The sequence below is a fragment of the Myotis daubentonii genome, chromosome 5 (genome assembly GCF_963259705.1).
Source record: "Myotis daubentonii chromosome 5, mMyoDau2.1, whole genome shotgun sequence".
In the NCBI taxonomy this organism is placed as follows: Eukaryota; Metazoa; Chordata; class Mammalia; order Chiroptera; family Vespertilionidae; genus Myotis; species Myotis daubentonii.
Window position 1 is genome coordinate 52,532,130 of NC_081844.1, and position 27,631 is coordinate 52,559,760.

The following is a 27,631-nucleotide window of genomic DNA, read 5'->3' on the forward strand; positions in this document are numbered from 1 at the left end:
AAATGAGACTAATTATTCTCCATAAAACTTCTGCTAGAAACTATTAAATTTCTCCTAAGGAGAAATATTTGTAACCATTTAATATTCTATGTATGCAAACCCTGTGTCATACAGCTGCACAATGAGCTGATCAACGAAGTTAATGTCAGTATCAAAGAGTGTATTTTTGTCTCTATTGATGATGCAGACCATCATTAGAAATTCATTATAAATGTACACTACTAAAATATTAAACAATCAAATGACCTGATTCATTAATTATTTATAAGTAAAAGGGGGGAACTTCACTGGGTTCATCAACAAAATATTTCCATTGGCCTTTGAAAAGGAATTTTATCACTGTATTTCATAAGACCAACAATTTTCTGCAATATCCTGTTTTGGTTCCAGGAAGACACAGAGCCTATGACTGTATACCCAGTAAAAACTCTTCTCAAGAAAAAGTCAAGTTGATTGTGAGAGCTAATTTTTTGGACATACTAATGAAAAAACAAAACACATGCATATTTAAACATCACATATTTAATGTCAAAGAATTTGAATTCAAGTACAAAAATTAAACAACACATGATTTCAACATTAAATAACCGTAACACTTATTACTCAAACAACTATACAGTGAATATCAAAAACACAAGTGAAGTTTAACTATAAAAGCCTTAACTATATTAACAGCAACATTATAATTTATTTCTATAACAAATAATTAACTAAAATATTAATAGTTCAAGGACCACAATGGTAAATTGCTTTTTTCTTTAGTATTGAGTAAAATTTGTATCTCTTTATCCCCTTCATTTCTTTCTACATAATAGTTAGATGCTTCTGGTTATATAACTGTTCTCATCTCTAAGACATATAGTGATCCTTGGTAATAAAATCCAGTGTAACCATTGTCTGCAAGTGCTTTAATATTGCGAAATGCTATGTAGCAAAGTTATTATGCAAAAATTTAGCATAAACTAATGGGTTCTATTGCTTACTCATGAATTAGAAGTATTTAAAGTAGCAAAAGTTTACATTTTTATAAGTTCTACACAACGGTGGATTATTCTGAATTATGGCTCATGTTTTTTGAAATACATATCTATCATTTTAAAACCAAAAGTGCAAACCCAGTTCTAAAATAAAACAGTATTTTAATTAGCATGCTTTACAAAGAAACTTTCATACTCATGTTTACAGTATTTCTTCAGAAGAATGAGGCCTGATTGGAGATATACAGTCGCTGTCCAACATGGCTGCCATTAGCAAGTGATATTGTTGGTGATAAGGGATAGCTTGGATAAGAATAAGGCCTTGAAGTATAAGGAAGCACGCTGGGAGTCCCAGAAGAGAGGGTAGCACTAACAGGGGAAAGACTATTTATTGAGCTGCGACGGAAATTGTAGTCTGTAAATAAATACATGAACAATTATGCTGCACATCTTTATGGATACAAATTTAATTCAAAGAGACAAAGGATTAAAACTATAATCACCATTTAACATAATGTTCTAACATTCAAAATCCTGGCAATACTATATTGCTGGTAAAGACTGTGTCAGTATTCACTGCATGGCAAATCCTGACTGTTTTATCAGTCAGTATTGTGTGTCTTTCACTGACAGTGCTTCAGAGATCTTACTAAAATACATTCTTGGATATCTATTTCTTGGATATCTATTAATTGTTTTGTGTCTTTTTTATCACAAAAAAGCTCTGATTTCTTAAGATAAAAATAGCAAATTCATATTTGCTTCTCTTTTGGAAACTGTATTAGGTATCAAACCAGCAAAAACATTCACCCCTGGACTATAAAACTAACTGTCCAATATTTCATTATTTAAATACTAATATAAACGTTTATATAACTCAACACATCAATTTAATATTAGCATCCTACTGGTACCATAAAACAGTAAAATGAATCATCTTTATAAAATAAACTTCAAAAAACCATTATCAACTTATAGTATAGAAAAATCCAAAAATTTAACCAAATTTTTTAAAAAACAATTACATTTGAAATATTACTGCTTCACAATAAACATTCATCTTATGCAGCAATAATTTCCTGCTTCATTAATTGTAATGTTTATAGATGTGTGTGAATATTAAAGACCAAATTTGTAAATCCCATATTTTCCAAAAACTCAACTATGTTCTTTAGTACAGAATAAGCCAGAGGTGTGACAATACTATAAAATGATTATTTATAGAAGTTATGGTGTTTTTAAGAATGAATGAAAAGGAATTATGTCATTTAATATACAGATAAAAGTTTCTTTCTATATTTCCTGGAACTATATATGAGGCCTAAAACAAATGAGCATTAACTTAATGTTGTCATGGGACTTAATATTTAGCCAACAGGAATGAGATCAACTGCAGAAGAATAAGCTCAAGCAACATCAGAAAGGACCTAGTTAAGAAAAAAAATGGAAAAATAAACATCAATTAAACATTGGTTTGATTTCCAGCATTATAAAACACTAATTAGAATAATTTTATAACCTTTGTATTTTTATTAATGGTACAAGATTAATAAAAGCAGTTTGTTCCAAGAAGACATAAAGACATTAAAAGCATCCAGTTCAAAATATTCCTAGTATTTTAAAATTGGATAAGGAATTACTTTGATACCAAAGTAGGGTAACTGCAGGTATCACAGAATTCTTCTCTTAAAGGATCCACTTTGCCTGAAGGGTCATGGTATTAAGTATAAACAGAAAGTTAGTGCTCCTATAATTCAAATAAATTGCTTTAGAAAAAGTTCTGGTTCTCTCCTCCTAAAGATAATTACACCAATACAGTCAAATTCTTTTAAGCCATGTGGCTATGACACAACTAAAAGTTCTTTCAATTTCAATAGACAAGACTAAAGAAGAGCAGGTCTTTAGTAGGAAGGGAAATGTTTCACAGAGAAATCACTTTCACTTTGGGTTTATATCCATTCAAGAGCTAATGCAGCCTATTATTCATGAAATGTGGACAGAAGAGATATCTTCAGAGGAAGATTTCACAAACATAGACAGAAAACTGGCTAATGGCATAGTGCTTAGGTCTGAAAATGTGCATTTCTGATAGTACCATACTGTAAGCCTTTAATTTTAAAAATATTCTACTCAACTGTTGTATTCTCACATTTTTAAGGAGACTAAATCAAAATACAAAATTAGAAATTGATACTGATGACTTTATTCATACAGGATAAATTAAGAGAGGAAAATCTTCCCCAAATACTACAAAGATTAGAAAACAAAAAGCTTCGGATGTTTATAAGATTTATAAGTATTTCATAAAGTTGTGCAACCCACACCAATATAGAGAATACTTTCATCACTCTGACAGAAACCCAGTACCTATTAGCGGTCACTCCCCATTCCTTCTCCCCCAGCCCCAGCAACCACTAATTTTTCTGTTTCTATAGATTTGCCTATTCTGGATTTTTCATATAAATTGAACCACACAATTTATGTCATCCTTTTTAACTGGCTTCTTAGTATAAAATGTTTTCAAGGTTCATCCATGTTGTGGTATGTACCAGAACTTCTTTCCTTTTTATATGCATTGTATGTATACTATACAACATCTTATTTATCCATTAACTAGTCAATGGTCATTGTTTGTTTCTACCTTTTGGCTACTATAAATAATGCTGCTAAGAAATAATTTGTACAAGATTTTGCATGGACATATGTTTTCAATTCTCTTGAGTGAATACCTAGGAATGGAATTGCTGATACATATGGTAACACTATATTTAACTTTTTGAGGTAACATCAAACACAGCTTATACCAGCCGTGGGCAAACTACGGCCCGCGGGCCGGATCTGGCCCGTTTGAAATGAATAAAACTAAAAAAAAAAAAAAAAAAAAAAAAAGACCGTACCCTTTTATGTAATGATGTTTACTTTGAATTTATATTAGTTCACACAAACACTCCATCCATGCTTTTGTTCCAGCCCTCCGGTCCAGTTTAAGAACCCATTGTGGCCCTCGAGTCAAAAAGTTTGCCCACCCCTGGCTTATACCATTTTATACTCCCAACACCAGTCTATAAGAGTAAAGCACCTGACATTTTGCTCTATGCAATACATTTCCCATACCTCATATTTTAACATTTATTTCCATTTTGATGGGACATTAAAATTATTTTAATGTTATTTCACCATTTTATTATTTCAATTGCTAATATTCAAATAACCATGATTGAAATAATTCAATAATTCTTCACTGGGCCACTGAATTTCATCTGAAAAACAAAGTGTTTTTTAAATAACACTGTACATACTCAGAAGGTGAAGTACAGCTGGATTCAAACACTGAGTTAAAAAAAAATTCATCTATATTATCAAATATAAATATAAATAACATTTATCATTTATTACTTTGTACTTTCCATCCTAGTACAGAAAATCAAAAGCTGAGTGTAAAGTAGAAGGGAGATTTTTTAGAATTACTAGTTATTAAGCAACTTAAACCTATGAAATATTTAAAAAGCATTAACTAGAAAATTTTAAGTGATACTTTTGGCTGAAATACATTAGTATGATCAAATTCGCTGATTTTTTTTATCTCATTTACTTTCCCTATTACAATTATATTTTGACAAAATTTAAAAAGATAATTTTTATCCTCTACTTAATTTTTCCTATCAGACAACTGACAGCAAAGGACAAGAAGTAGGTAAGAAATGGTCGATGTTTTTTATTTGTTTTTCTTCTAAGAGTAAGCCCAGAGTAGTTTAGGTCAGTCTGTTTTAAGATGATTAAGAGGAGGCTTTGAGTATGCTAATCTTAGTAATGGATGACTGGGTAAGAAAGGAAGTTATTGTCTCTGGTTCCTTATAACGTTCTAGTTGGTTAATTCTCTATTTTTACTAGAGTAATGATATTTTTCAGATTCAAATTCAGAAAAATTTCATCTGCTTTTGATTTTAACTAAATGGTTTTTTAAGTTTACAATAAACCAGCCCATGTAAGTTTGAAACAGTGATATCTATAGGTTTATTTTTTAAGAAACTGATTTTAAATTATCTGAAGATTATAATTTAAGTCTTCTAAAACAAGGGTTTGAAATTCTAAAAAATGCAAACCAATCTATAGTGACAGCAAGCAGATCAGTGGTTGCCTGGGAAAGAGAGGAGGAATGAATTACATTAGGGGTGATGGAAATGTGTTTCACTAATTGTGGTGTCATTTAACAGATGAATATATGTCAAAATTGACCAAAGTGTACTTTGTTTTTTTTTTTACGATTTTTTTAAATTGATTTTTAGAAAGAAAAGGGAGAGGGAGAGAGAGAAACATCTGTGTGAGAGCAAAACACTGATGGGCTGCCTCCTGCAGGCTCCCTACCAGGGATCGAGCCCACTCTCACTGGGAACTGAACTGGCCACCCTTCAGTGCATAGGATAACACCCAACCAACTGAGCAACACCAGCCAGGGAAAGTATGGATATTAAATATGTGCATTTTATTGTATTTCAATTATACCTCAATAAAGTTATAAAAAAAGCCAAGTGTTTCTCTTGAGTTAATTCCAGCGTTTCCCAAACTACATTCCAGACAGTTGAAGTACCTCAAAAGAAGAATCCCTTAGCAAAAAAAAAATCTTGGAAAAATTTAGGAAAGATAAGTTTGACAGTTAAACAGATTGCTACCACAATTATTCAATATGCTAATATGCATTATGATTTCCCCAGGGGAGTACACAGTACAGTTTTTCCCAAATTTTTTTGGCCTTAGAAACAGTTATTTCACTGAAGAACTTTATAAATCAGTTTGGCAAGAACTTTTAATAGGAATAATAGATAATACTTTAAAAGCAAAACAAAAATTCTTGAAATATATTAAACAGTGATTACAAACTCAAATACCTTCAGAGGCCAAGATGCAACAAACAAACAAAACTCAAAAAGAACCAAATGGAAAACAGTAGGCATCTAGCTATTTGTACTGAAATTAAGCCTAGTTGCTTTCCTTTCAAAAAGCTGACGAGACCAAACAAATCATATCTAGAGCATCTAGTTTGCTACTTTGTATTAAGAGATTATGTCAAATTTCTTTTAATGCTAGTTTCTAAACCACTTGGAAAGACAGTAATAGAACAGCAGAGAAAAAATTATGATCTGAACTGCAACAATCTAGGTTTCCTTAATAGCTCGAAAACTGTAGCTCACTAGAAATAATATCTGGGCAAAAGTGAAAAGAAGATAAAACCCTTAAAAAAAGATAACTCTTTTCAAATTTCATTTCTATAAGTAAAATTAGTCCTCATAATTCAAAATTTCAAATATAAAAACCTATAGGAAAAGGTAAAGGGTGTCCCAAAATTCACGCAAGAAGTAATTTTGATAGAAAACACAGATTAATAATTAAAAATTGTAAATTTTTTATTGATTCATAAAGTATACAGTATAGGGTTATATATCGAATAGCATTATCGAGTAAATGGCCTCCATGGCTTTGCTGGCACATACGCACTCTTTTGTTGAAATTTTCCATGACCGTTTTGCATAAATGTGGCTGAATTTCATTGATACAGCGCTCAATTTCCTCCTTCAAGGCGTGGGTGGTCGTGGGCTTGTTGGCATAAACCTTAGACTTCAAAAAACCCCAAAGAAAAAAGTCCAACGGCGTTAAATCGCATGACTAGGCGGCCAATTCTGATCACCAAAACGGGAAATTACACGACCAAGAAATGACTCATGCAGTAATTGAATTGTTTCTTGGGCTGTATGGCATGTGGCACCGTCTTGTTGAAACCACATGTCGTCCACATCCATATCTTGCAATTTAGGCACAAAAAACTGGGTTATCATGTCACGATAGCAAACACCATTAACTGTTATTGCCTGAGCAGCCGCATTTCAGTCATGGAAAATTTCAAAAAAAAGAGTGCGTATGTGCCAGCAAAGCCATGGAGGCCATTTACCCGATATGCTATTCCATACATAACCCTATACTGTATACTTTATGAATCAATAAAAAATTTACAATTTTTAATTATTAATCTGTGTTTTCTATCAAAATTACTTCTTGCGTGAATTTTGGGACACCCTTTAGTTCTGGGAATACCATGTATTGGAATTTTTATGCTAATATCTATAAAAACAGTTATGTCTAAAGCGTAACAAATATATTTCTTTGAATCTGCAGCATGATATTAATAAAAGCTATTATATTCTGAGCACTTACTATGTGCTAAAAATAACTATACATTATCAACACTATTTAATCCTGACAAGGTAAGTACTATTATTTTACTCTTTAACAGGATTAAGTGAGGCACAGAAGGGTAAAGTAACCTATTCAAGAACACAGAACTAGTTAGGATATGGTTTGCTACCCACGCAACCACAACAGTTTTTGTTGTTGTTAATCCTCCCCCGAGGAAATTTTCCCATTGATTTTTAGAAAGAATGGAAGGGAGGGAAAAAGACAAGAGAGAGACACATCAGTGTGAGAGAGGCACAGCGTATGGTTGCTCCCGTATGGGCCCCAACCAGGGCTGGGAATCAAGCCTGCAACCAAGGTATGTGCGCTTGCCCGGAATCAAACCCAGGATCCTTCAGTCCAAAGGATGACGGTCTATCCACTGAGCCAAACTGGCTAGGGTCACAACATTCTTTTTGCCTCTACATGTAAAAAGGAGTTTAGATAGTAATAATCTTTACTCAAACTATAAGCTACTGTAATTTCCTATTAAAGCTTATCTTTCTCAGTTCCATGTTGAAAAAACTATACAGTGAATCCTTATAAATATAACTTTTATTCTAAATCCTATCAACAATAATTTTAGATTACTAAATTTGAAAATAATTAAAGTTCTATGTTTGGGTAAGTTTGAGAAATGCTAGATAATCTATATACATAACATACCCATTTCCAACTACATCAACTTTAACATACAATTTACCATCGTGGTGATTTAAAATGTACAGTAGGCATGTTAAAAGTTTTGAGAAGACCTGAAATACGGAAACCAGTTTAACCTTTTAAAACTTTGCTTAATGGGTTTATAATTAATAGAACTATAGTAATAAAAATATTTCACAAGGTTTTATTGGAGAATTTTATTTCTCCTTATAAGAATAACTTAAAATTGGCTTTCTGAAAACTAAATCTATCATTTAATATTCCTAAGAGACTTTCTCTTACCTGTTTATTTTCTCCAAATTCTTCTACATAGGTCCAGGCTGAAGAGATTGTGTTCCCTGTCTGTAAGCAGTGAAGACAGAAGAGAATTGAGTCTTTAGATTGATGTTATCCCTATCTTGGGAGTGCATGGAATCCTTGACAATTTTAGTTAAAACTTTTTATCAATAAATAGGAAAATAAATTTAGAGAAAAGGCAACAAGTGACAAATAGTTATCATTTCTGAAGTTCTGTGAAGATGGAAACAGACAACAGTATACTGCTATTTGAATGAAAATTATGAGTTAATACATTACCGGAAAAAAACCGTATCTTTATTTATAAGTCAAGTCCTTCTTAGTTTGTTTTTCTAAGAACTACCATACTAATAAAATAAAGGATTTTAAAAACAAATGAAATTACCTAGTTTCTGTAAGCAGATAGCCAAATAATCTAAATGAATTTGATAAATATCAGTACCTTTTCCTTCGGCCTTAAAAAGAGATGGATGGCCGAAACCGGTTTGGCTCAGTGGAGAGAGCATCGGCCTGCGGACTGAAAGGTCTCAGGTTCGATTCCGGTCAAGGGCATGTACCTGGGTTGCGGGCACATCCCCAGTAGGAGATGTGCAGGAAGCGGCTGATCAATATTTCTCTCTCATCAATGTTTCTAACTCTCTATATCTCTCCCTTCCTTTCTGTAAAAAACCAATAAAATATATTTAAAAAAAAAAAAGGAGAGATGGATGGATGGCCAAAGTAACACTAAACTTAAAAAACATTTTTCTTTTTAACAGTTAAACTTTATTTACTTGAAGCCTAATTTAACAATATATAGTACAACTCTGGACAGTCATCCATTTTAGGCATTCATCTCTTTATGTGCCTTAAAGCTTTCTAGTAGAAATGTATATCCAAGTCTATACTGAGAAACTATGCCTAAAAGTATGAACAAATGAAAAATATTTGATAATCCACAGAAAAGTGTAGATTTTTTTAAACAATCATCTTAAAATTATAACTCAGTAGAAAAAAGTCACAATATCCTTTATTTTTACATGATCAAATAGGCAACTAACTAATCAATCTTCCTAGTAAGAACTTGAAAATGTAGACTATTATAAAAGCAAAAATATCTACCCGAAAGCATTGAGAATGACCTAGGCAGTAAAGAATTATGGGATTGAGGTCCTAAACAAAGAAGAAAACTCAGAGAAGTATGCACATCTTTTGAAGGAGTATTTCCCCTAGAAGGACTGGCAAATTCTGAAGAGGGATCTTAGAGGCAAGAAAAGATGACAGTAAAAAGATTTAACATCTGTGTAATTGGAGTACCATATAAAGGAGAATGGGACAAAAGTAATACCTGAAAACAGAATAACTTAGAACTTTCTAAAACATGTGAAAAACATTGATGTATAGATTTTAGAAGTAGTGAAAAGTACCAATTAAGATAAAAACTAAGAAAGTACACATAAGTCCATCATAGTAACATTTCTGAAAATCACAGATTAAAAAAAATATTAAAAGTAGCAGAGCAAAAAAAGAAATAGTTTATGTTCAAAGGAATAATAAGTAAATATCAGCTGACTACTCAACAGAAATAAAGGAAGCCAGAAGAAAATTAGTGGAAGTATAACTTCGAGGGGCTAAAGGAAAATAACTGCTTATGAAGTAAAAATACCATTTCAAAAAGCAGGTAAATTAAAGAAATATTCAGGCAAATTATACTGAGGTTATTTGTCATAAACATATCCAAAGGAAAATAAAAATTAATGTCTTTTGGCCAGAATAAAGAAACAATCATAGTGGAAGCTTGGAAGTGTAGGAGGAAGAGAGCGCAAAGGAAATTATAAATATATAAATAGTAAATGAGTATAAATGTGTATTAACTAAAAACTATTATCATTCTATATAGTATCTGATGGAGAAAAACACGTATCACCTGCCATTTTGACACATATGCCTTCCAGTGGCAATGCTTATCCAAGCGCAAACCTAAAATCCCAAAGCTACCCTGTTGACAAGATTATGTTCATAAGCTCTTTGTAACTTATAATGATTCATTTAGGATTCAATCAGATGTCCTATGTTCACATTATACTAGAATGGTCTGGTTTACAAGTTTGATGGGGACAAAACTGTTTCTGAAAAGGAGGTAAAACACGGGGGAGGGGGGCCGGGAATCCCATCTCAGTGTATTTTAATTGTTAGAAAAATAACTTGCCAATAATGTCCCACATGATCACCATGTGTTATCAAATGTTTAACATAAGACAAAGGTCAGTTTTTCATTGGAATTACGTGAAGGTAGAGAGAATAGTAGTTAAGAGCACACCTCTTAGCTAACTGGGGTTCCTGAGTGAATTAATCTACTGAAGCCTCAGTTTCTTTATTTGTTAAGAAGAAAGTATAGACATTAAAATAATATTCATCTCTGATATCATCAGGATAAAGTATTAGATAAAGGCATTTAGCACAATGCCTAACATATTAGTGCTCAAAGAATCTTAATTATTATAGTAGTAATAATATTTATTGTTAATTACTAGGGGACCGGTGCACAAAATTCGTGCACTGGGTGGGGGGGGGGAGTGGGCAGGGGACCCCCAGACCCCTCCTATTGCTGGCTCTGCCCCTTGCCCAGGCCTGATGCCTCGGCCAGAGGCGTAGACCCCCATCACCCTCCGATCGCCTGATTGGCCCCTTGCCCAGGCCTGACGCCTCCGCCAGAGGTGTCAGGCTTGGACAGGGGACCCCCATATCCCCCCATCACTGGCTCTGACCCCCGCCCAGGCCTGAGGCCTCTGGCCCAGGAATCATGCCTGGGCAGGGGACCCCCATCTCCCTCTGATCACTTGCTCCACCCCCCACCCAAGCCTGACGCCTCTGACCCAGGCTTCAGGCCTGGGCAAGGGGACCATCATATCCCCCCAATCCCCGGCTCCGCCCCCCACCCAGGCCTGATGCCTCTGGCCCAGGCATCAGGCCTGGGCAGGGGACCCCCAGCCCCCCGCCCAGGCCTGATGCCTCGGCCAGAGGAGTTGACCCTCATCACCCTCTGATCACCAATCACTGGATCGGCCCCTTGCCCAGGCCTGAGGCCTCCGGCAGAGGTGTCAGGCCTGGGCAGGGGACCTCCAGCTCCCCGCGGTTGCAGGCTCTGCCCCTGCCCAGGCCTAACGCCTCTGGCCTAGGCGTCCGGCCCGGGCAGCGGGGACCCGCAGTGGCAGCGGCCCCGCGATCGTGGGCTCCACTTTAGGCCCAGGCAAGGGACCCCTAGCTCCTGGGACTGCCAGCTTCGACCGTGCCCAGCTCCCATCGCTGGCTCCACCCCTACTTCCTGCTATCACTGGCCAGGGCGGCAAAGGCGCCTGATTCTCCGATCATGGCTGGGGGACAGGGCAAAGGCGGCCCCAGGGCCACCTTTGCCCTGCCCCCCAGCTCTTAGCTCCCCCCTGGGTTTCCAATCACTGTCAGTGGCAGGGGGCTTCTTCCTGCTTTCCCTTTAGCCTCCCTGCATTGTGCCTACATATGCAAATTAACCGCCATCTTTGTTGGCAGTTAACTGCCATCTTAGTTGGCAGTTAATTTGCATATAGCCCTGATTAGCCGATGAAAAGGGTAGCGTCGTATGCCAATTACCATTTTTCTCTTTTATTAGCGTCGATTGGAAACTCCATGTTTTGGCTTTGTTTTCTGAATACTATTCTTCAGTACTTATATGGCACATTTTAAAATAAAAAAGGCAGAGTTGTGGGCCTTTTACACAATTTTAACTAAGTACATGTAATTACCCTATGAAATAAACAGTTAATATTCCCATTTTACAGATGAAGAAACTGAAGTACAGGAAGGTTAAAGTAACTTTTCCAAGTAAGTAATAAAGCTGGGATGTGAATGCAGGAATTCTGAGTCTATGTGCTATACTAAATTTAAAGTACTAAATCTCCTTTTGCTGAAATTATTTCTAAAATGCAATATTCTAGTTCCTGGCCCTCTCATCTCAAATTAGGTCAGATCATCTAATTATACATTTTCATAACGCCCTGTACACTTCAGTGTTTATCTGAACTGTAACTGAATAATAGTCTTCCTCAATAGAATGTATACTCTATGAAAATAGCAACTGTGTCTGATTCACTACAGCGATCCTCTGGACTGTATACACAGCAATATTCAGTATTTGTTAATTAACTTATATAGAACATGGGGGGAAAGTAGATTTATCACTGTTCATATGGAAAATAATACAAAAATTAATAAATAATACAAGAATAAGCTCTGTGTTTTATGTACTGGAAACCTACTTTCATTCCACTCTGCATTAACAAGGATTAACAATCAGCCAGCTGCCAGTTAATAACTAACAATGAGAACAGAAAGACTAAAGGAGTAAATAATAAACAAAAGAGTATAAGAATAATGCCAAAAACAAACTTCCTTAAATAACATTTTCAAAAAGCAATTTTTCAGAGGACTCCGGAATAGCAAGACCAGTATAATATACTCCAAAAGGTGTAAGGAAGATAATTCTGAATTTTAAGAGTCTAATACAAAACCTGTTCTTCTCCCATGCATTTATTTAACAACATAAACATATTTAAAATAAATCATAAAAAGTTAAAGTTTTGTTTAGTAGTAGTTTAAAAGCTTACATGGTCTGGGTTATATAAAAGCATAATCTACCTCCCTGAAACTTTCCTCAATTACACTAAATTCCAAGAACCCTGGAGCTTCATATTAGTCTTTTTTCCATGTGCCAACTCTTCAAACATCTGAAGATAGCAATCATATTCCCCCTGTAAATATTAGTATGTACAGGTTAAACATCCCCAAATACTTCAGTTGTTCACTGTCCTACTTCATATTACAGTTTCCAAGTCCTCCATAGTTGTCAAGGTTTAATTAAACCCTGATGCCCAAAGCAAACATAATCTTAGACAACCTTGGCCAGGTAGCTCATCTGCTTGGAGCATCGTCCCTTACACCAAAAAAGGTTGCACATTTACTTCCCAGTCAGGGCACATACCTGATCCCCTGGTCAAAGCTCATACAGAGGCAACCAATCAATGTTTCTCTCTCACATCAATGCCTGTGTCCGTCCCTCTCTCTCTCCCTTCTTCTCTCTCTAAAAATAAAGTAAAAAAAAAAGAAAAAAATTCCAGATATATACTCTAAGCAGAACAAAATTTAGTCTGAATACTGCATAACTTTTTTTGCATTTAATTATTAAAATATGAGAATCTCTAGAGTAGAATGACTCAATCTGGCTTTGATATCCTAGATTCATTTCAATGCAAAAACTGAAAAATCTTGAGTCTGCTATTAAATAAATCATAAGAAATGAAGAAAAAATCATGGTTACCTCATCGTATTTGTAAATACCCCTCAGAAGCTAAGAGAATACTTTCACAGGGTAATTCTACTCTTGTTTAGTATCTCCTCTTTCCCTCTAGTTCCTAAGACAAAAGAAATAACTTTCCAATGCTCTGTCATTACTATTTCTATGTATGACATACCTACAGTTCATACCAAGGAATCCCTCAAGGGACTCTTGATCATTCAAGGAAACAATTTGTGATCTTTCAAGGAAACAAATGTAGAAACAAAATATACACAGGTGAGACTCATTTAAATTAATTAACATTTCCCTGCTTGAATTATTTAACTCTTGCTTTTGGTAAAAATTATAACTATATAGTTCAGAATACAATTTTAAACCTTTTTTCCAAAGATTCATAATGACTCACTTGGAGCCTTATAATTCTGAGCCCAAAATAATCCAATACTTTCATAAATCAACTACAGATTTGATCATCATTGGACCAAAAATTAATATAGCAGAGGCAAAAAAAAAAAGCCAAACACATATATGACACATATACTGCAAATTGATTTGTTTACCCCATAATATAACCAGCAAACAAGCAGACTAGTACAGACAGTCCTCGGGTTACATCGGACTAGACGTTGTGTCGTGGTTATCGCCATCTCCCATTTATTTATAAAAAAAAATGTCCGTCATTTCGACGTATATGCTTTATGTTTTTTGTTATTTATTTACCACAAGTAAAGATCAGGAATTGTTATCTTTCTTTTAAATGTTTTTTACTGTTTCACTTCATTACTGCTGTGTATGTGCGCTCCATGTGAGTGACATAGGTGCTTATGTAGGTGGGTTCCGACTTACGGCGAAAATCACGTTATGTCGCGCCGTAGAAACAGATCTCCGATGTAACCCGAGGACCTACTGTATAGTGCTGAAACAAAGGCAACAAGAAAAAAGTTAACGACCTTGCAGTCATAATTATAACAATCTATCTAGAAAATAGAATTATGAAGGTTTTAAAAAAATGAAGTATCTCTAGTAATAATATCCTTAGAAAAATAGTAAAAGAAAATCAAAAGCTAAAGAAAAAGTGAAGGTCACCCTGGCTGGGTGGCTCAAACGATTGGGGAATTATCCTGTACATCAAAAAGTTGTGGGTTCAATTCCAGTCAGGGCTAATACCTAAGTTGCGGGTTTAATCCCAGTCAGGGCATATAGGGAGGCAACTGATTGATGTTTTTCACCCTCTCTTTCCCCCCCTCTCTAAAGTTAATAAAAATATATCCTCAAGAGAGAATTAAAAAAAAGAGAGAGAAGAAAAAGTGAAGGTCAACTAGATATCTATTAAAGAAGCTGGAGTTGTACATAACAGTTTACATTTTTTATTTATTCAAGAGTCAGAGTGTCAATAGAATTAATTTTTTTGTATAAAAATCAAGCTATACTGTTTAAACACACAACAAAAGAGGGATTTCAGAGTGAATTCACCAAAATATCAGGCATTATAGATTGATGTTTCTAATGATTGCATTCCTATATACTTTTTAACCAAAGTCATAGATACAATTATAGTATAAACTAGAAGCCCAGTGCACGGAATTCATGCACTGGTGGAGGGTGTGGCCTGCAGGGATCAGCCTGCTGTGGGAGCGCTGCTCATCCTGGTTAGCTGAGCAGCACTCCCACTACTGCATTGAGTATCAGCCCACTGGTCGACCAGTTGTTCTGGTCATTCCACCATTCGGCCGCTGAGCTTTTATTATATAGGATCATTATCAATGTTGTATACAGGTTATATTTACTGAATCACAGCAATTCAAGAAGGTATATAGCTAGTCAAATAAATCACTTTCATAAAATATGTATTGTGCATATAGAAGTCTACATACAGGCCATTTTTAATAGCTCAAATATCACTTGCCATGAGATAAATAATGGCACACAAGTAACTAATATATGTTTAGCCAAATACTACAAATTTAAGGAACAAGATAAACCAAGTAGTTATTAATATTCTGGTTATTTAAAGCTTCTAATTAGTTAAGGAAACTAAAGTTTATTTTTGTTTGTTTTAAATCACCAAGGGAAGTTCATCATTCTTGGAGTGATTGCACTACCAGGTCTTAAAGGATGTATTACTCCAGGATATATAATGTAACTGAAATTAGCTAATAAAAGAGTAGACTCTATATTTAATCTTAACCGAAGGCACAGAAGCAACTGACATGGGGTAATTTTAAAGTGGTTAAAAGTATAGACAATCACTTGAATAAATTTCATCGCAGTAAAACCTATTTCCCAAAACAACTTCTGTCTCCATTTACTAGTTCATTCACTAAATCATACTGCTGTAGTATAAGCGATCACTGTCTACTAAAGTAGGAAGCAGAGATAAAGGCGTAATAGGCTGAAGGCTACGTGCAGCTTCTCACAGAGACTTTACTGATTCTAAACCCCCCAAAATAAGCAAACCAAAAGAAAGAAACATCAATACAACACTGAAATTCTATTCATAGCCAGGCTAAAAAATATATTTAGGTGACACCATGTGGCAAAATTATGAATTGCTACTGATGTATAAGAATGGAACATACAAGGCAAATTTTATTGTGACATTAACTCAAAAGGGGAAATTTTACAAAGCATTATTTTCTAAAATATTAAATGACAAAATCAGATGTTGTATTTATAAATTAATAAAGCAGTAGCTACTGTTAAAACTGTTGTATTAATAACAACAAGTATTTTAGAAAAGTATTTTAGAAAAGTATTAGCTAAAGATGTTGAAAAAATTATAAGATAATAGAGAACCAAGCATGATTAAACAAATGCATAAAAGTAAATGAAATCATATGATCACTTTAGCCAGTTAATAACAGCTATGGAAAAATACTGGTGAGATGATATGTTTTAATATACATCATTTTCCTAGATTCTCTGTTATAAAAAAAAATTAATTTCAAAACTTTTAAGTAATTAAGTTTTATAAAATCTTGATTTTGATTACAATGAACAAATTCAGGTAAGCAAATAACAAAAAGCAATTACATATGCATACAAATAAAACAGGTGACTGAACCTTTTATTTTTTAATCCAATTGTTCTGCTGTAAAGTAGACAGATATAAGCTTTGAATTGTATAAAGTAAGGAATATTAAATTGAGAGTTAATTCATGCAGAAGTAGCTCTTAATTTTCAACTATTTGAACTTAAGTATGTATCTTGGTAGACAAAAAAAATTCAAGTATTATTTTTGGTCCTTCATAAGATTTTTAACCATATTTTAAACAAAATCATCAATTGGGAGGATAAGAAAGTACTTAAGTTCACCAAATAAAACCCTCATATTTAAAGGCACTGAGGTCCACAAAGAGTAAATGATTCATTTGCCATTCCAAGGTCACAGTTTGTTGGTGGCTGAGACTGTAGATTATTGTACTTCTACTTGATTACTCAATAATATCCTATATAATAAAAGACTAATAAGCAAATCAACCGAACGGCGGAACGACCAGTTGCTATGATGTGCAATGATCACCAGGGGGCAGATGCTCAAAGCAGAGATGCCCCCTAGTGGTCAGTGAGCTCCCACAGGGGGAGCGCCACTCAGCCAGAAGCCAGGCTCAGTGGCGGGAGCCTCTCTCGCCTCCACAGCAGCGCTAAGGATGTCCGACTGCTGTGGGGAGTGGGCCTAAGCCATCAGTTGGACATCGCCCAAGGGTTCCCAGACTGCAAGAGTATGCAGGCCAGGCTGAGGGCCCCCCCCCCCCCCAAGCACACAGTTTCGTGCACCAGGTTTCTAGAATTAAATAAGCTGCTTCTCTCACAGTACTAATCTATAATAATAAAAGGGTAATATGCTAATTAGATCAGACATCATTCCAGACATCCTGCTGGATAAAGCTGGGGCCAGAGGGAAGCCCAGGGAAGGAAGGCCTACTCTTGCACAAATTTCGTGCATTGGGCCTCTAGTTCCATAATAACTATACTATGTTAATACAAGTGTTAGTAGGATAAAAATTATAAGGAATACCACATGATGGCCTGTTAAAAAAATATTTAAATTTCAAGAGGAATAGAAGTATATTTTCATAAATATTGGGCCCTCATGGAGGGTCAAAGACACATAGTTGAGTTAATGGAAATTTCGTCTCACCACTTGATCATATGGAAACAAACTAAAGTATAAAATGTTGATGCTGATGCTACTTCTTATTTATCTAAGTGAATTTTAAAGCAGACTTAGCAAATTTTGTTCTTTAATATATCAGTCTGAAATACTATCATGATAGTCAAATCTGTAATTAAAACTGGAAAGGAAAGAATAACTTTCTAAAACTATCATTTTTCTTCTAATAATTTGTAATTAATTTTTTCATTATAATACAGTACCATATATGGTACCTAGCTTAAGAGTCTCCTAAAATTATTTCTTAAATTTGAAAAAAAAAACCAAACACTGAAAGTTTCTCTTTGTTTCAAAGCAATTTATTGGCAAATTTCTAAAATCAAAATTTGATTTTTTTTGTATTTCTGCCCATCAATCTGGAAATAATGACAGCTCATAAGATAAAAGCACCTTATTTTTCACATTAAAACTTCTCAGAATACTACTCCTTCATCCTGCTGTCTTCTATTTTGCAACTTTCAACCAAGTTATAAGTGATAACAGAAATCAAAATTGAATTTAAGTATTAAAAAATAGAATAGTGATTATCATACTTGGTAAATACCACTCACTGTCCAGAAAAAAGACTCTAATAATGTATGTAATTACAAAGTCAAATATGCGAAGCAATATGCACGTCAGCCATAAAATGAATATTGAAAAAAGAAAATACAGGAAAATATTAAAAAGATGAATATTCACACATAAAATGGTCGACACAAACCAGAATAGATTAACCTAGAAAAAAAAGTACTTGCTCAGAGGAAAAGCAAGTAATATCAACATAGTTGTAATAAAAAAAAAATACAGTACTTGCAAAGTTTTAAAAAGCAGAACTGCTGAAATTTCAATTAACTAAAGTCTACTTACTTACAATTTCCAATTATTAAAATCTAACTAAAATTACCAAAACAAACATTATATAGAACTCTGCCATTAACCCACCACCATGCTGTTTTTCTAAATGTTCGCTTGTGTGGTGTCTCTCTCTGACCATAAACTCTTCTTACCATTTACAACACAGATCAGGTGTGAGGTGTGCCCTTTCTTTGTACTCCCAAAATACCCTATGCTTGCCTTCTTCAGTAGACTGTGACTCCACAAGAGCAAAAACAATGTTTTATTTATCTTTAGCTACAGATTGCTTAGGAAGTACACTTAGCACAGGAAAGGCATTCAAAAAGATTTGTTCTTTAATTAAACTTCATCAGTCATGGCCAAAGCAATAGAATACTCAGATTAAATTAAATCAATGAGACCATTATAAACTTTTGAACAATAATAGATACAGAGGCAGAGCTGCCTCAAACAGATTGTCGAGCTGCAGCGGGAAGGCCGGGGAGGGTTGGGGGGCAGGAGGTAGGGGGGTAAGAGATCAACTAAAGGACTTGTATGCACGCATATAAGCATAACCAATGGACATAAGACACTGGGTGATAGGGGAGGCTAGGGGACTGTCTAGGGCGGGGGGATAAAATGGATACATATGTAATACCCTTTGTAATACTTTAAGCAATAATAATAATAAAAAAAAAATTTCTTCTAAAAAAAAAAAAATAAAAAAAAAAATAAATCAATGGCATAAACTGGTTTGTAACAAGAGGCTCTTCATCCCTGTCTTAAAACTTTAGGTGGTCATCCAAGTAAAAAAACAAAACAACAACAAAAAAAACCCTACTTCATCAGTATTACAAACATAGAAACAAGAAAATAAATGCCTTGCCTGAATGAGTTGTTAATAAATATCTCTCAAGGTGAATTATCAATACACACTGAGGTGACCTCCCTCCTTCCAGAAAGTATTCTCCAAGACTTTCTTCTTCAAAATTATAACTCTCCAGAGCTTTTCTTTACCTCCTTGATTTTGCTTATTCCAGTCCTAGATGATGAATAATCCTCCAGGAGAAAGTAGTGGCAATAATGGAAGGCCCCAATTCAAAACAGAGGCAAAATTTTAAGAATAGCAGAATTATTCACACTCATAGTCTGATCTATTATTAAAGATACAGTATTTTGAAACAGAAGTCTTATTTAAAAAGATGATATTAAATGACCCAAGAAGTCTCCATACATCAAATATTTGGTATAGAGCTATCTATCTCCTATGCCCCAACTCTGTATTCCACCCATTAAATTCAATGAGTATCCCACTTATTACAAGTTCCTAAATATAACCAGGTTAACACAACTTCTTATCCTATGGGTTGAGGTTAGGGAGGTTATTCTCTGACAGTATGAGGATGAAGATAGTCTCTAACTTTGAAGTAAAAGAAAAATGAGGGTTCAATTTTGGCATTAATTCCAGCTTTCCTCCTATTTAAGGGCATTTTGCTTAAAATCGAGCTCACTTTAAATGGGAACAAAAAAAAACACCCCAAAATATTTTAAAAATTAATGTTAAGGGACTATATAACAAGTGTTTCTGGGATTCCGGTAAGAGCACTAAATGGTCACTAAAAGTAAACTCTCAGATTTCTAGTACTCATTTAGATGCCTAGTGCCCCTTTAAAGAACTTCTATTTTCCTCATAACACTAATGAGAGTCTGAATTTAACTAAATAAAGTCTACTTTTTTTTCAAACTTGAAAAATGAACATGGTAATGCCAAAACAAAGTGGAAATTAAAAGTATAGTCTTAAAGAGCTCTGAAATAAAAACTAAATTAACAAAGATAAAGGTAAGATTAAATAATAATGTTCAAAATAGCATCAAACTAAAAAAAATAGCATCAAGTTGAAAGAATTAATAGAAGTATATTAAAGTAATTACTACACTGAAAGAGATCTTAAAATAATAGTTAAATTCACTAACTAGAAAATTATATTCAAATTATTTAATAAAATAGAGCCAAAGGTTATTTAATACTTAATGAACTCTATTTGAGGGACTCCACAACAAATCAATAACCTCTCAAGATCTTAGAAAAATCTAAGGCTTGAAACATGTAAATATTTAGCAGGATAGCAGTAACAAACACAACACCCCTTCCCCTCTAAGAATACAACACTACCACCATGATCTCAACCCTGAACCATCCAATTAAACCCTGCAAACTTTATCTAAAGGAAACTTCATGTAAAAACGCATCAACTTTTTAAAAGTCCAGACACTCAATTAATAGAAGGGAAAATCACATCAGATCATCACCACAATGACATTAACTCTATCCTTAACCTGCCATGTGGCATCACATAATCTCCTGGCTGTCTACAGCACCTGACATGACTTAAATGACAACTGAAAGACTGACATTTGTTTTTTGATCATAAATTCCTAGAGCCCTGATCTCTGACTCTTCCACATCCTGAATTCCCTCTCTCCTTCTCCTCAGTTGCCTCTAAGGATTTTTCTGTTGCTGTCTGTAGACAAGGCCTCAGGCCTTATATACTGCATCCAAGCAAGCCCGTAGAGTTTAATTGAAAATTTTGGCTTATATTTGGCTTAGCTCTTTTTTCTGATGGTGAATAGAAACTGAAAAAATATATAAAACACAAATTGTTCCAGTTTTTATTATAAGAAGCATTAATAATGAAGTTGATAAAATCTGAAATAGATGACTATAAAGCAAACTGCCTGTGCCCTCTAAGGATTTCATTTATTGAAGTTTATTTTATTCCTGATTAACATAAATCAAGCAGGAATACTGTACCTGAACAGGGGTTTTCTTTGGGAACTAAAAGCTATAACAAGTTAACTATGGCCCTAGTACTCAAGTAAAAAAAAAAAAAATCATTTTAATATTAAATTAAAAGCTGATGAAAAACCTCCGGTTTCATTTAACATCTGATCTTTATGGGAGAACCAGATGAAGAAACCATGTCTAGACAAAAAAATCTAACATAAAATAAACTAAGGAGACTATGTTTTAAGAATCACATTTAAGTTAAATTTGTAAGGGAAATAAGTGAGGATAGAAATAACTTATATTTCAGCATTACCATGTTGGATCAGATACTAGTATCCTGGGAAAATCTTGCTCAGCAACTAATTATCTATATTTACTCCAAAAGAATAATTTGATCCATTTTTCTCTAAAAACCCTAATTTGAATTATTTGCTACCCACCTAATTTTATATTTAACTTTGTCTTTATTAAAAGAAAAATGCGCCGAAACCGGTTTGGCTCAGTGGATAGAGCGTCGGCCTGCGGACTGAAAGGTCCCAGGTTCGATTCCGGTCAAGGGCATGTACCTGGGTTGCGGGCACATCCCCAGTGGGGGGTGTGCAGGAGGCAGCTGATCGATGTTTCTCTCTCATCGATGTTTCTAGCTCTCTATCTCTCTCCCTTCCTCTCTGTAAAAAAATCAATAAAATATATTTTAAAAAAAAAAAAAAAGAAAAATGCAAGGTTTCTATTATGTACATTGATGGAAACCATACCTAATAATTTATTAACTTAAATGACTAAAATTACCAAATATTTCCAAAATAATAACTAAGGACAGTACTGAAAAGTTTCTTTGAAGGGAACTCTACCTTCAGTCCTAAAGTTATGACCAGATCTCCGAATCAGAATCTCCTAAAAATATTCATAATACCATGGGGAGTGGCTATAATGGATAAGTAAATCTAAATAACATGTAAAAATTACTTTCTCTTTTGGAAATGTTTTTCTTTTATTATCTTAAATTTAAGGATATCAATTTTAATTGGATATAAGCTTCAGTAGTACAATTCTGCAATCATATAACAAATCAATTTTAAACTTAGCGAGTTTGACTACTGCAATAAAAAAAACACAATTATAATCCTTAGTTTGTAATCTTTCCTTTTTATAGTTGATTTTCAAGAAACTACTATTCTTCTAATAAATATTATTTGGGGCACAAAGTCATCACCAACTGAAATATATAGCTGCAATTTGAAAAATGAGACAAACTGGTGGGAAGTGGGTAGCTAACAAAACACCAAAAAACAGAAAGTAGGAAAATACCAGAGCAGTATTACATCTCTTCCTTCACAATGCCAAATATTTAGTTAACATATGGCCCAAAGTCTTTCTTTTTTTATGTCAGAGGGAAAATGTGCTGAAGAAGTAACAAGGTTTGTGGGAGGCACATTCCACATAAGAGTGTGAACACCCTTTCCCTGACCGGTTTGGCTCAGTGGATAGAGCGTCGGCCTGCGGACTCAAGGGTCACAGGTTTGATTCTGGTCAAGGGCATGTACCTTGGTTGTGGGCACATCCCCAGTGGGGGGGTGTGCAGGAGGCAGCTGATCGATGTTTCTCTCTCATCGATGTTTCTAACTCTCTATCCCTCTCCCTTCCTCTCTGTAAAAAATCAATAAAATATATATATTTTTAAAAAAGTGTGAACACCCAATCATCACGCTTATGAACTACAAAAGGATAGTTAAGTTTTTCTTAACTATCCCTCAAATGTTTTAGAGAAAGTTACTTTTTTCAAAGCCTGAAATTAATGGTCATAAACATCTTGTAATGCTTTTTGTCTTTCATGAGTAATTTCCAGATTGGTGAGCATAAGGCTGTGTCTACAAATGACCCATCTGAAATGCCTGATTTTACCAACTTCCTACCCCTACCCTCAAAAAAGATTACTGGATAGGCTTTACCAAAGAAAATGGTTTAAGTAACAAACCCTGTAACTTATATGGAAATTATTTCAAATTAGGATCAGTCATTGCAAAACAAACTAATGAAACAGAATCATAAACTCTAAAGTAAATACGTAATGTTTTAAAAAACTAAATAGCCCTGGACGGTGTGGCTCACTCAGTTGGTTGAGCATCCTCCCATGCACCAACAGGTCTCCATTTCCATTCCCGGTCAGGGCACATGCCAGGGTTGCTGGCTTGATTCTCGGTAAGGGGTGTGCAGAAGACAACCAATGGATCTTTCTCTCTCACACCAATGTTTCTCTCTCTCCCTCTCACTTCCCCTCTCTCTCTAAAATCAATAAAAACATATTTTAAAAAATAAATAAGCTAAACATAGGAAGTCTCTATAGGAGGAGTCTCAATGAAATTTACCACAAATTCATAAAACTGAGGTAAAATTTATGTTAAATACTCACCCCTAATGTTGAATTCAAAATAAATGAATTTATAAATAATCTATATTCCATATTCTACAATATTATTTAAAGTATTTTTAAACTTACCCAAATGAAGTAATGTAAACTGGGCTGCCAGTTCCTTTGCATCTTCTAACGTAGTACAGAGTTTGTCTGGCATGAAGTAACTCTGGGATCCATTTGCAATAGCAGGAATAACGATTTTATATACCAAGAGTACTTTGCCATCTTGACTTGTTGTTGAATATAAATAATATTCTGGTGGTGCCCAATTATTTTTGTTGCAGTAATAATCCAAATGCATTACTGCAGAATTGAAATGATTTGATTTTAAAGAATACATACTAATTGGAGTAAGCTTTGTTCCAGGAAAAAATGGGTAAGTGCATCTATCAATTTCAGAGGGGCCTGGGCTATGCTGACCATTGAGACGAGCTGGAAGAGCTGGTGGCTTTCCTAGAGTTTTTGGATGGCTCTCTTCTTTGTTAGCAAACACAATCAAGTTTTCAGAATTGGGGCTAATCTGACCATTAAGATGCTGTCTCCAAGTATTTTCTTTATTTACTGGTTTTGCCAGTGTTACCTCAATACTTGCTCCATCAATGCACTTCCCATTCATAACAGACATAGCAGCCACTGCATCTTCTCGGTTGAAAAAATGAACAAAAGCGTAATCTCTAAGTTTCTTTACTCTTTCAACTGCACCAGGTTTGAATTTATTGAATTCTGCTTTAATTGTTTCCTCTGCAGTTGAGATCATTAAATTTCTAACATAGAGAACTTTAACTCTCTGCATGGTTTCCTCATCAACCTCTTTCTCTGGGTCAGCCCAATCTACTTGAATGGTATGGCCCCATAGTTGGAATGTTCCTACAAAAAAGAATAAGTTAATCTGAAGACAATTAAAACACAAGTCAAATACTGTTAAGTAAATCTGTTTCTCCAAAGAAGCGGAAACTCAAATACATATCAATATATTTAAGTATTATAGTTTCCCACTCACATGAAAATTTACTAGGGCAAACCTAATCAGAACTTATGGTGAAATTAATTTTAAGACTAAACAAACAAATATACTTCAAAGAAAAATCATTAAAAGAATTAGACATTGTCTTTTGAATTTTTAATAAGCAACAATTAACTTACAAATATATCATCCATTAATCAGTAAATTATAAATATTTATTTCATATAAACAACTTCTTCATTTACTTACTAACTTAATCCTTATTCCTCTAAAGGCATTATGTATTTTCATAATATTGATCTATAAGGTACTGTCATTTTTAATATTTACAATAGAGGGAATATGGAAAAATAACCTTTAAAAGGACAGGCTTACCTGGAATTAGTTTTCTCCGGGCCATAGCAGCAGCTCTGTGAGATTCATATTCAACAAATGCAAAACCACGATTTTTAGTCTTATCAGTCGCACTTGGATAAACAATGACATCTACAACTCCTTCTGTAACTTTCTTCATTTCATCCAAAATTTCTTCTTTTTTCTTTTCCTTGGGAATAGCTCCAATAAATAATCTGCAATTATCCAAGCTTACACATACACCAATAAACTTCCCTGGTCGAATCTCATAATTATTAAGAATTCTGATGGCTAACTGCGCTTCTTCTTTTGTAGTGTACATCACAAAAGCGTAACCTCGATTTTCACCACTAAATTCCATCATAAGTCGAAATTCATATATCTTCCCAGCTCTTTCAAATACAGGGACTAACTCATCTTCATACATATCACGAGGTATTTTTCCTACAAAAACTTCACAGCCTCTAGGTGGAGGTGGACCTTCCCAACCTGAAAGACAAAAATAAACACAGATAAATTTTAATAAGATATTTATATTCACTATTCATTCATTCATTGCATAAATGCACAGAGAGCCTTCTTTGTATCATGCACTATTCTAGGCGCTGGGGGATCCAAGACTGAAAAAAACAGAACCACCTTCCCTCGCGAAGCATATATTCCATACAGAAAGAAGACTGAGTATAAGTGCTATAAAAATACAGCCACAGAAGGGTTAGTTTTTGTAGTCAGGTAAGTCTTGTCTGATAACATGAAGTTTGAGCAGACAACCTCAATGAAATGAGGGGATGAGCTCTGAGGATATATCAGGAAGAAGAAAAAGCAAGTGCTTTGTATATTAGAACTCAGAACATGCAAGCTATATGGCTAACATGTACTTGAGGGAGGAGTAAAGTGGTAAGTAATGTGGTCATCAATGTAACTAAAGGCCAAGATTTCATTTTAAGTCTGATAGGAAGTTAATTGGAGGGTTTTGAGCAAAGAAAATGCATTGGCTCTTAGTAGAAAAACAAAACATTATATCTAAGCAGAGGCTCAGTGCACGAAATTCGTTCACTGGGGGGAGGAGGGGCCTATCAGCCCAGCCTGCATCTTCTCGCAGGCCCGGAGCCCTCAGGGAATGTCCAACTGAAAGCTTAGGCCCGCTCCCCACAATCAGATATCCTTAGTGCTGCTGGGGAGGGCGGGAGAGGTTCCCACCACCGCAGCTGCACTCACCAGCCGTAAGCCGGGCTCTGGCTGAGCGGCACTCCCTCTGTGGGAGTGCACTGACTACCAGGAGGGGCAGCTCCTGCGTTAAGCATCTGTCCCCTGGTGGTCAGTGTGCATCATAGCAACCGGTCGTTCCGCTGTTCAATTTGCATATTAGCCTTTTATTATATAGGATTATGTTTGCATCTGATTTGCATCTAGTGTAGACACCACTCCTCCTTCTACTCACTGGTCTTTCAAATTCCTACCAAAGACCTCCCCCCTTTAATTTCTAGAGTATCCTTTTCCGCACTGACTCAATCCTGACTTCTTTCTAAACCAACCTATTCTTTCTCAACTGCTTCTTTTTATATATATATTATTGAATTTTTACAGAGAGGAAGGGACAGGGATAGAGAGTTAGAAACATCAATGAGAGAGAAACATCAATCAGCTGCCTCCTGCACACTCCCCACTGGGGATGTGCCTGAAACCAAGGTACATGCCCTTGACGGGAATCGAACCTGGGGCCCTTCAGTCCGCAGGCTGACGCTCTATCCACTGAGCCAAACCAGTTAGGGCTCAACTGCTTCTTAATCCAAAAGAATTGAAAACTGTAATGGTAAAACATGCCTAACATAAAATCTACCTTTTCCCTAACATTAAAAATTATTGCTGCCCTAGCCAGTTTGGCTCAATGGATAGAGCCCGTGGACTGAAGGGTGAAGGGTGCATACCTTGATTGCAGGCTCTATCCCCAGCCCTGGTCAGGACACATGCAGGAGTCAACCGATCGTCGTTTCTCTCTGTGTGTCTCTTCCCTTCCCTTCCACTCTCTCTAAAAAATCATTGGAAAAATATCCTCGGGTGAGGAGTAACAAAAAATTATTGCTAAAGTCTAAAAGCTGTTACAAAAAATAGAGCTACTGTTTGGGATACTTGTAAAGATATATACATAATGAAAATGACTACACTAAAGCTTCGATTTTTTTTAACATAAACAAATCCACACCTGGAGGAGGACCACCAAATTTCCTTTGCCCATTTTCTTGAACCATGTTGTAACCAGTCTTTTCCATCAGAGCAAGTAACGCTGCTTCATTCTGCGTACCAGTTCGGACTTTACTGCATCCATTTGTTCCATCTATATTTTCTTCATTCATGGCTGCAGTTCCTAAAACAAAGTATTAAAAAACAGTGATTATGACATGGAGCATCAGGAATCTATGAAACATTACTTTGGGATGCAAGAAGTCAAGGATAGTTATGGCTGCTACATTTGGTGACCACTGTAGTCCTGCCCCGCAAAGTTCTCTACAATGGAAACTGGAAACTTCTTTTAATGTCAATCAAGCAGTACCTTTACAAGGCCTAAGATACAAGAAAGATAGGTGAAAGTGAAAAAGAGAATAAAAGGAGCAACAAAAACAAGAATGGGGAAACAAATAAATGAGATTTGGA

General features: G+C 35.0%; 1 protein-coding gene and 1 non-coding gene across 3 annotated transcripts; both read right to left on the reverse strand.

Moving 5' to 3' along the window:
* Positions 1 to 798: 798 nt before the first annotated feature.
* RBM46 (RNA binding motif protein 46) lies at positions 799 to 27,345 on the reverse strand. Of its 2 annotated transcripts, none has more exons than XM_059695307.1 (4): positions 27,183 to 27,345; positions 25,001 to 25,468; positions 23,746 to 24,528; positions 799 to 1,392 (listed from the first exon to the last, which is right to left on the reverse strand). In XM_059695307.1, the coding sequence occupies exons 1-4, from the start codon at positions 27,331 to 27,333 to the stop codon at positions 1,193 to 1,195; spliced, it is 1,602 nt and encodes a 533-aa protein (XP_059551290.1). In that variant the 5' UTR covers positions 27,334 to 27,345; the 3' UTR covers positions 799 to 1,192. The 2 variants fall into 2 exon arrangements, with proteins under 2 accessions (XP_059551290.1, XP_059551289.1); XM_059695306.1 differs by lacking the exon at positions 799 to 1,392 and adding an exon at positions 8,152 to 8,207 and having other exon boundaries at positions 27,183 to 27,333.
* Positions 22,633 to 22,734, reverse strand: LOC132236367 (small nucleolar RNA U13). Its single transcript, XR_009453295.1, has one exon. It is a non-coding gene; the product is annotated as a small nucleolar RNA U13 (small nucleolar RNA).
* Positions 27,346 to 27,631: the final 286 nt, after the last annotated feature.

Excerpts from the sequence above, each read along its gene's own strand:
- RBM46 (XM_059695307.1), bottom strand. The coding sequence starts at position 27,333 with ATGAATGAAGAAAATATAGATGGAACAAATGGATGCAGTAAAGTCCGA. Across the intron at positions 25,469-27,182 it reads ATTTGGTGGTCCTCCTCCAG|GTTGGGAAGGTCCACCTCCA; the intron begins GTGTGGATTTGT and ends TTTGTCTTTCAG. Across the intron at positions 1,393-23,745 it reads GTTTACATTACTTCATTTGG|ACTACAATTTCCGTCGCAGC; the intron begins GTAAGTTTAAAA and ends ATTTATTTACAG.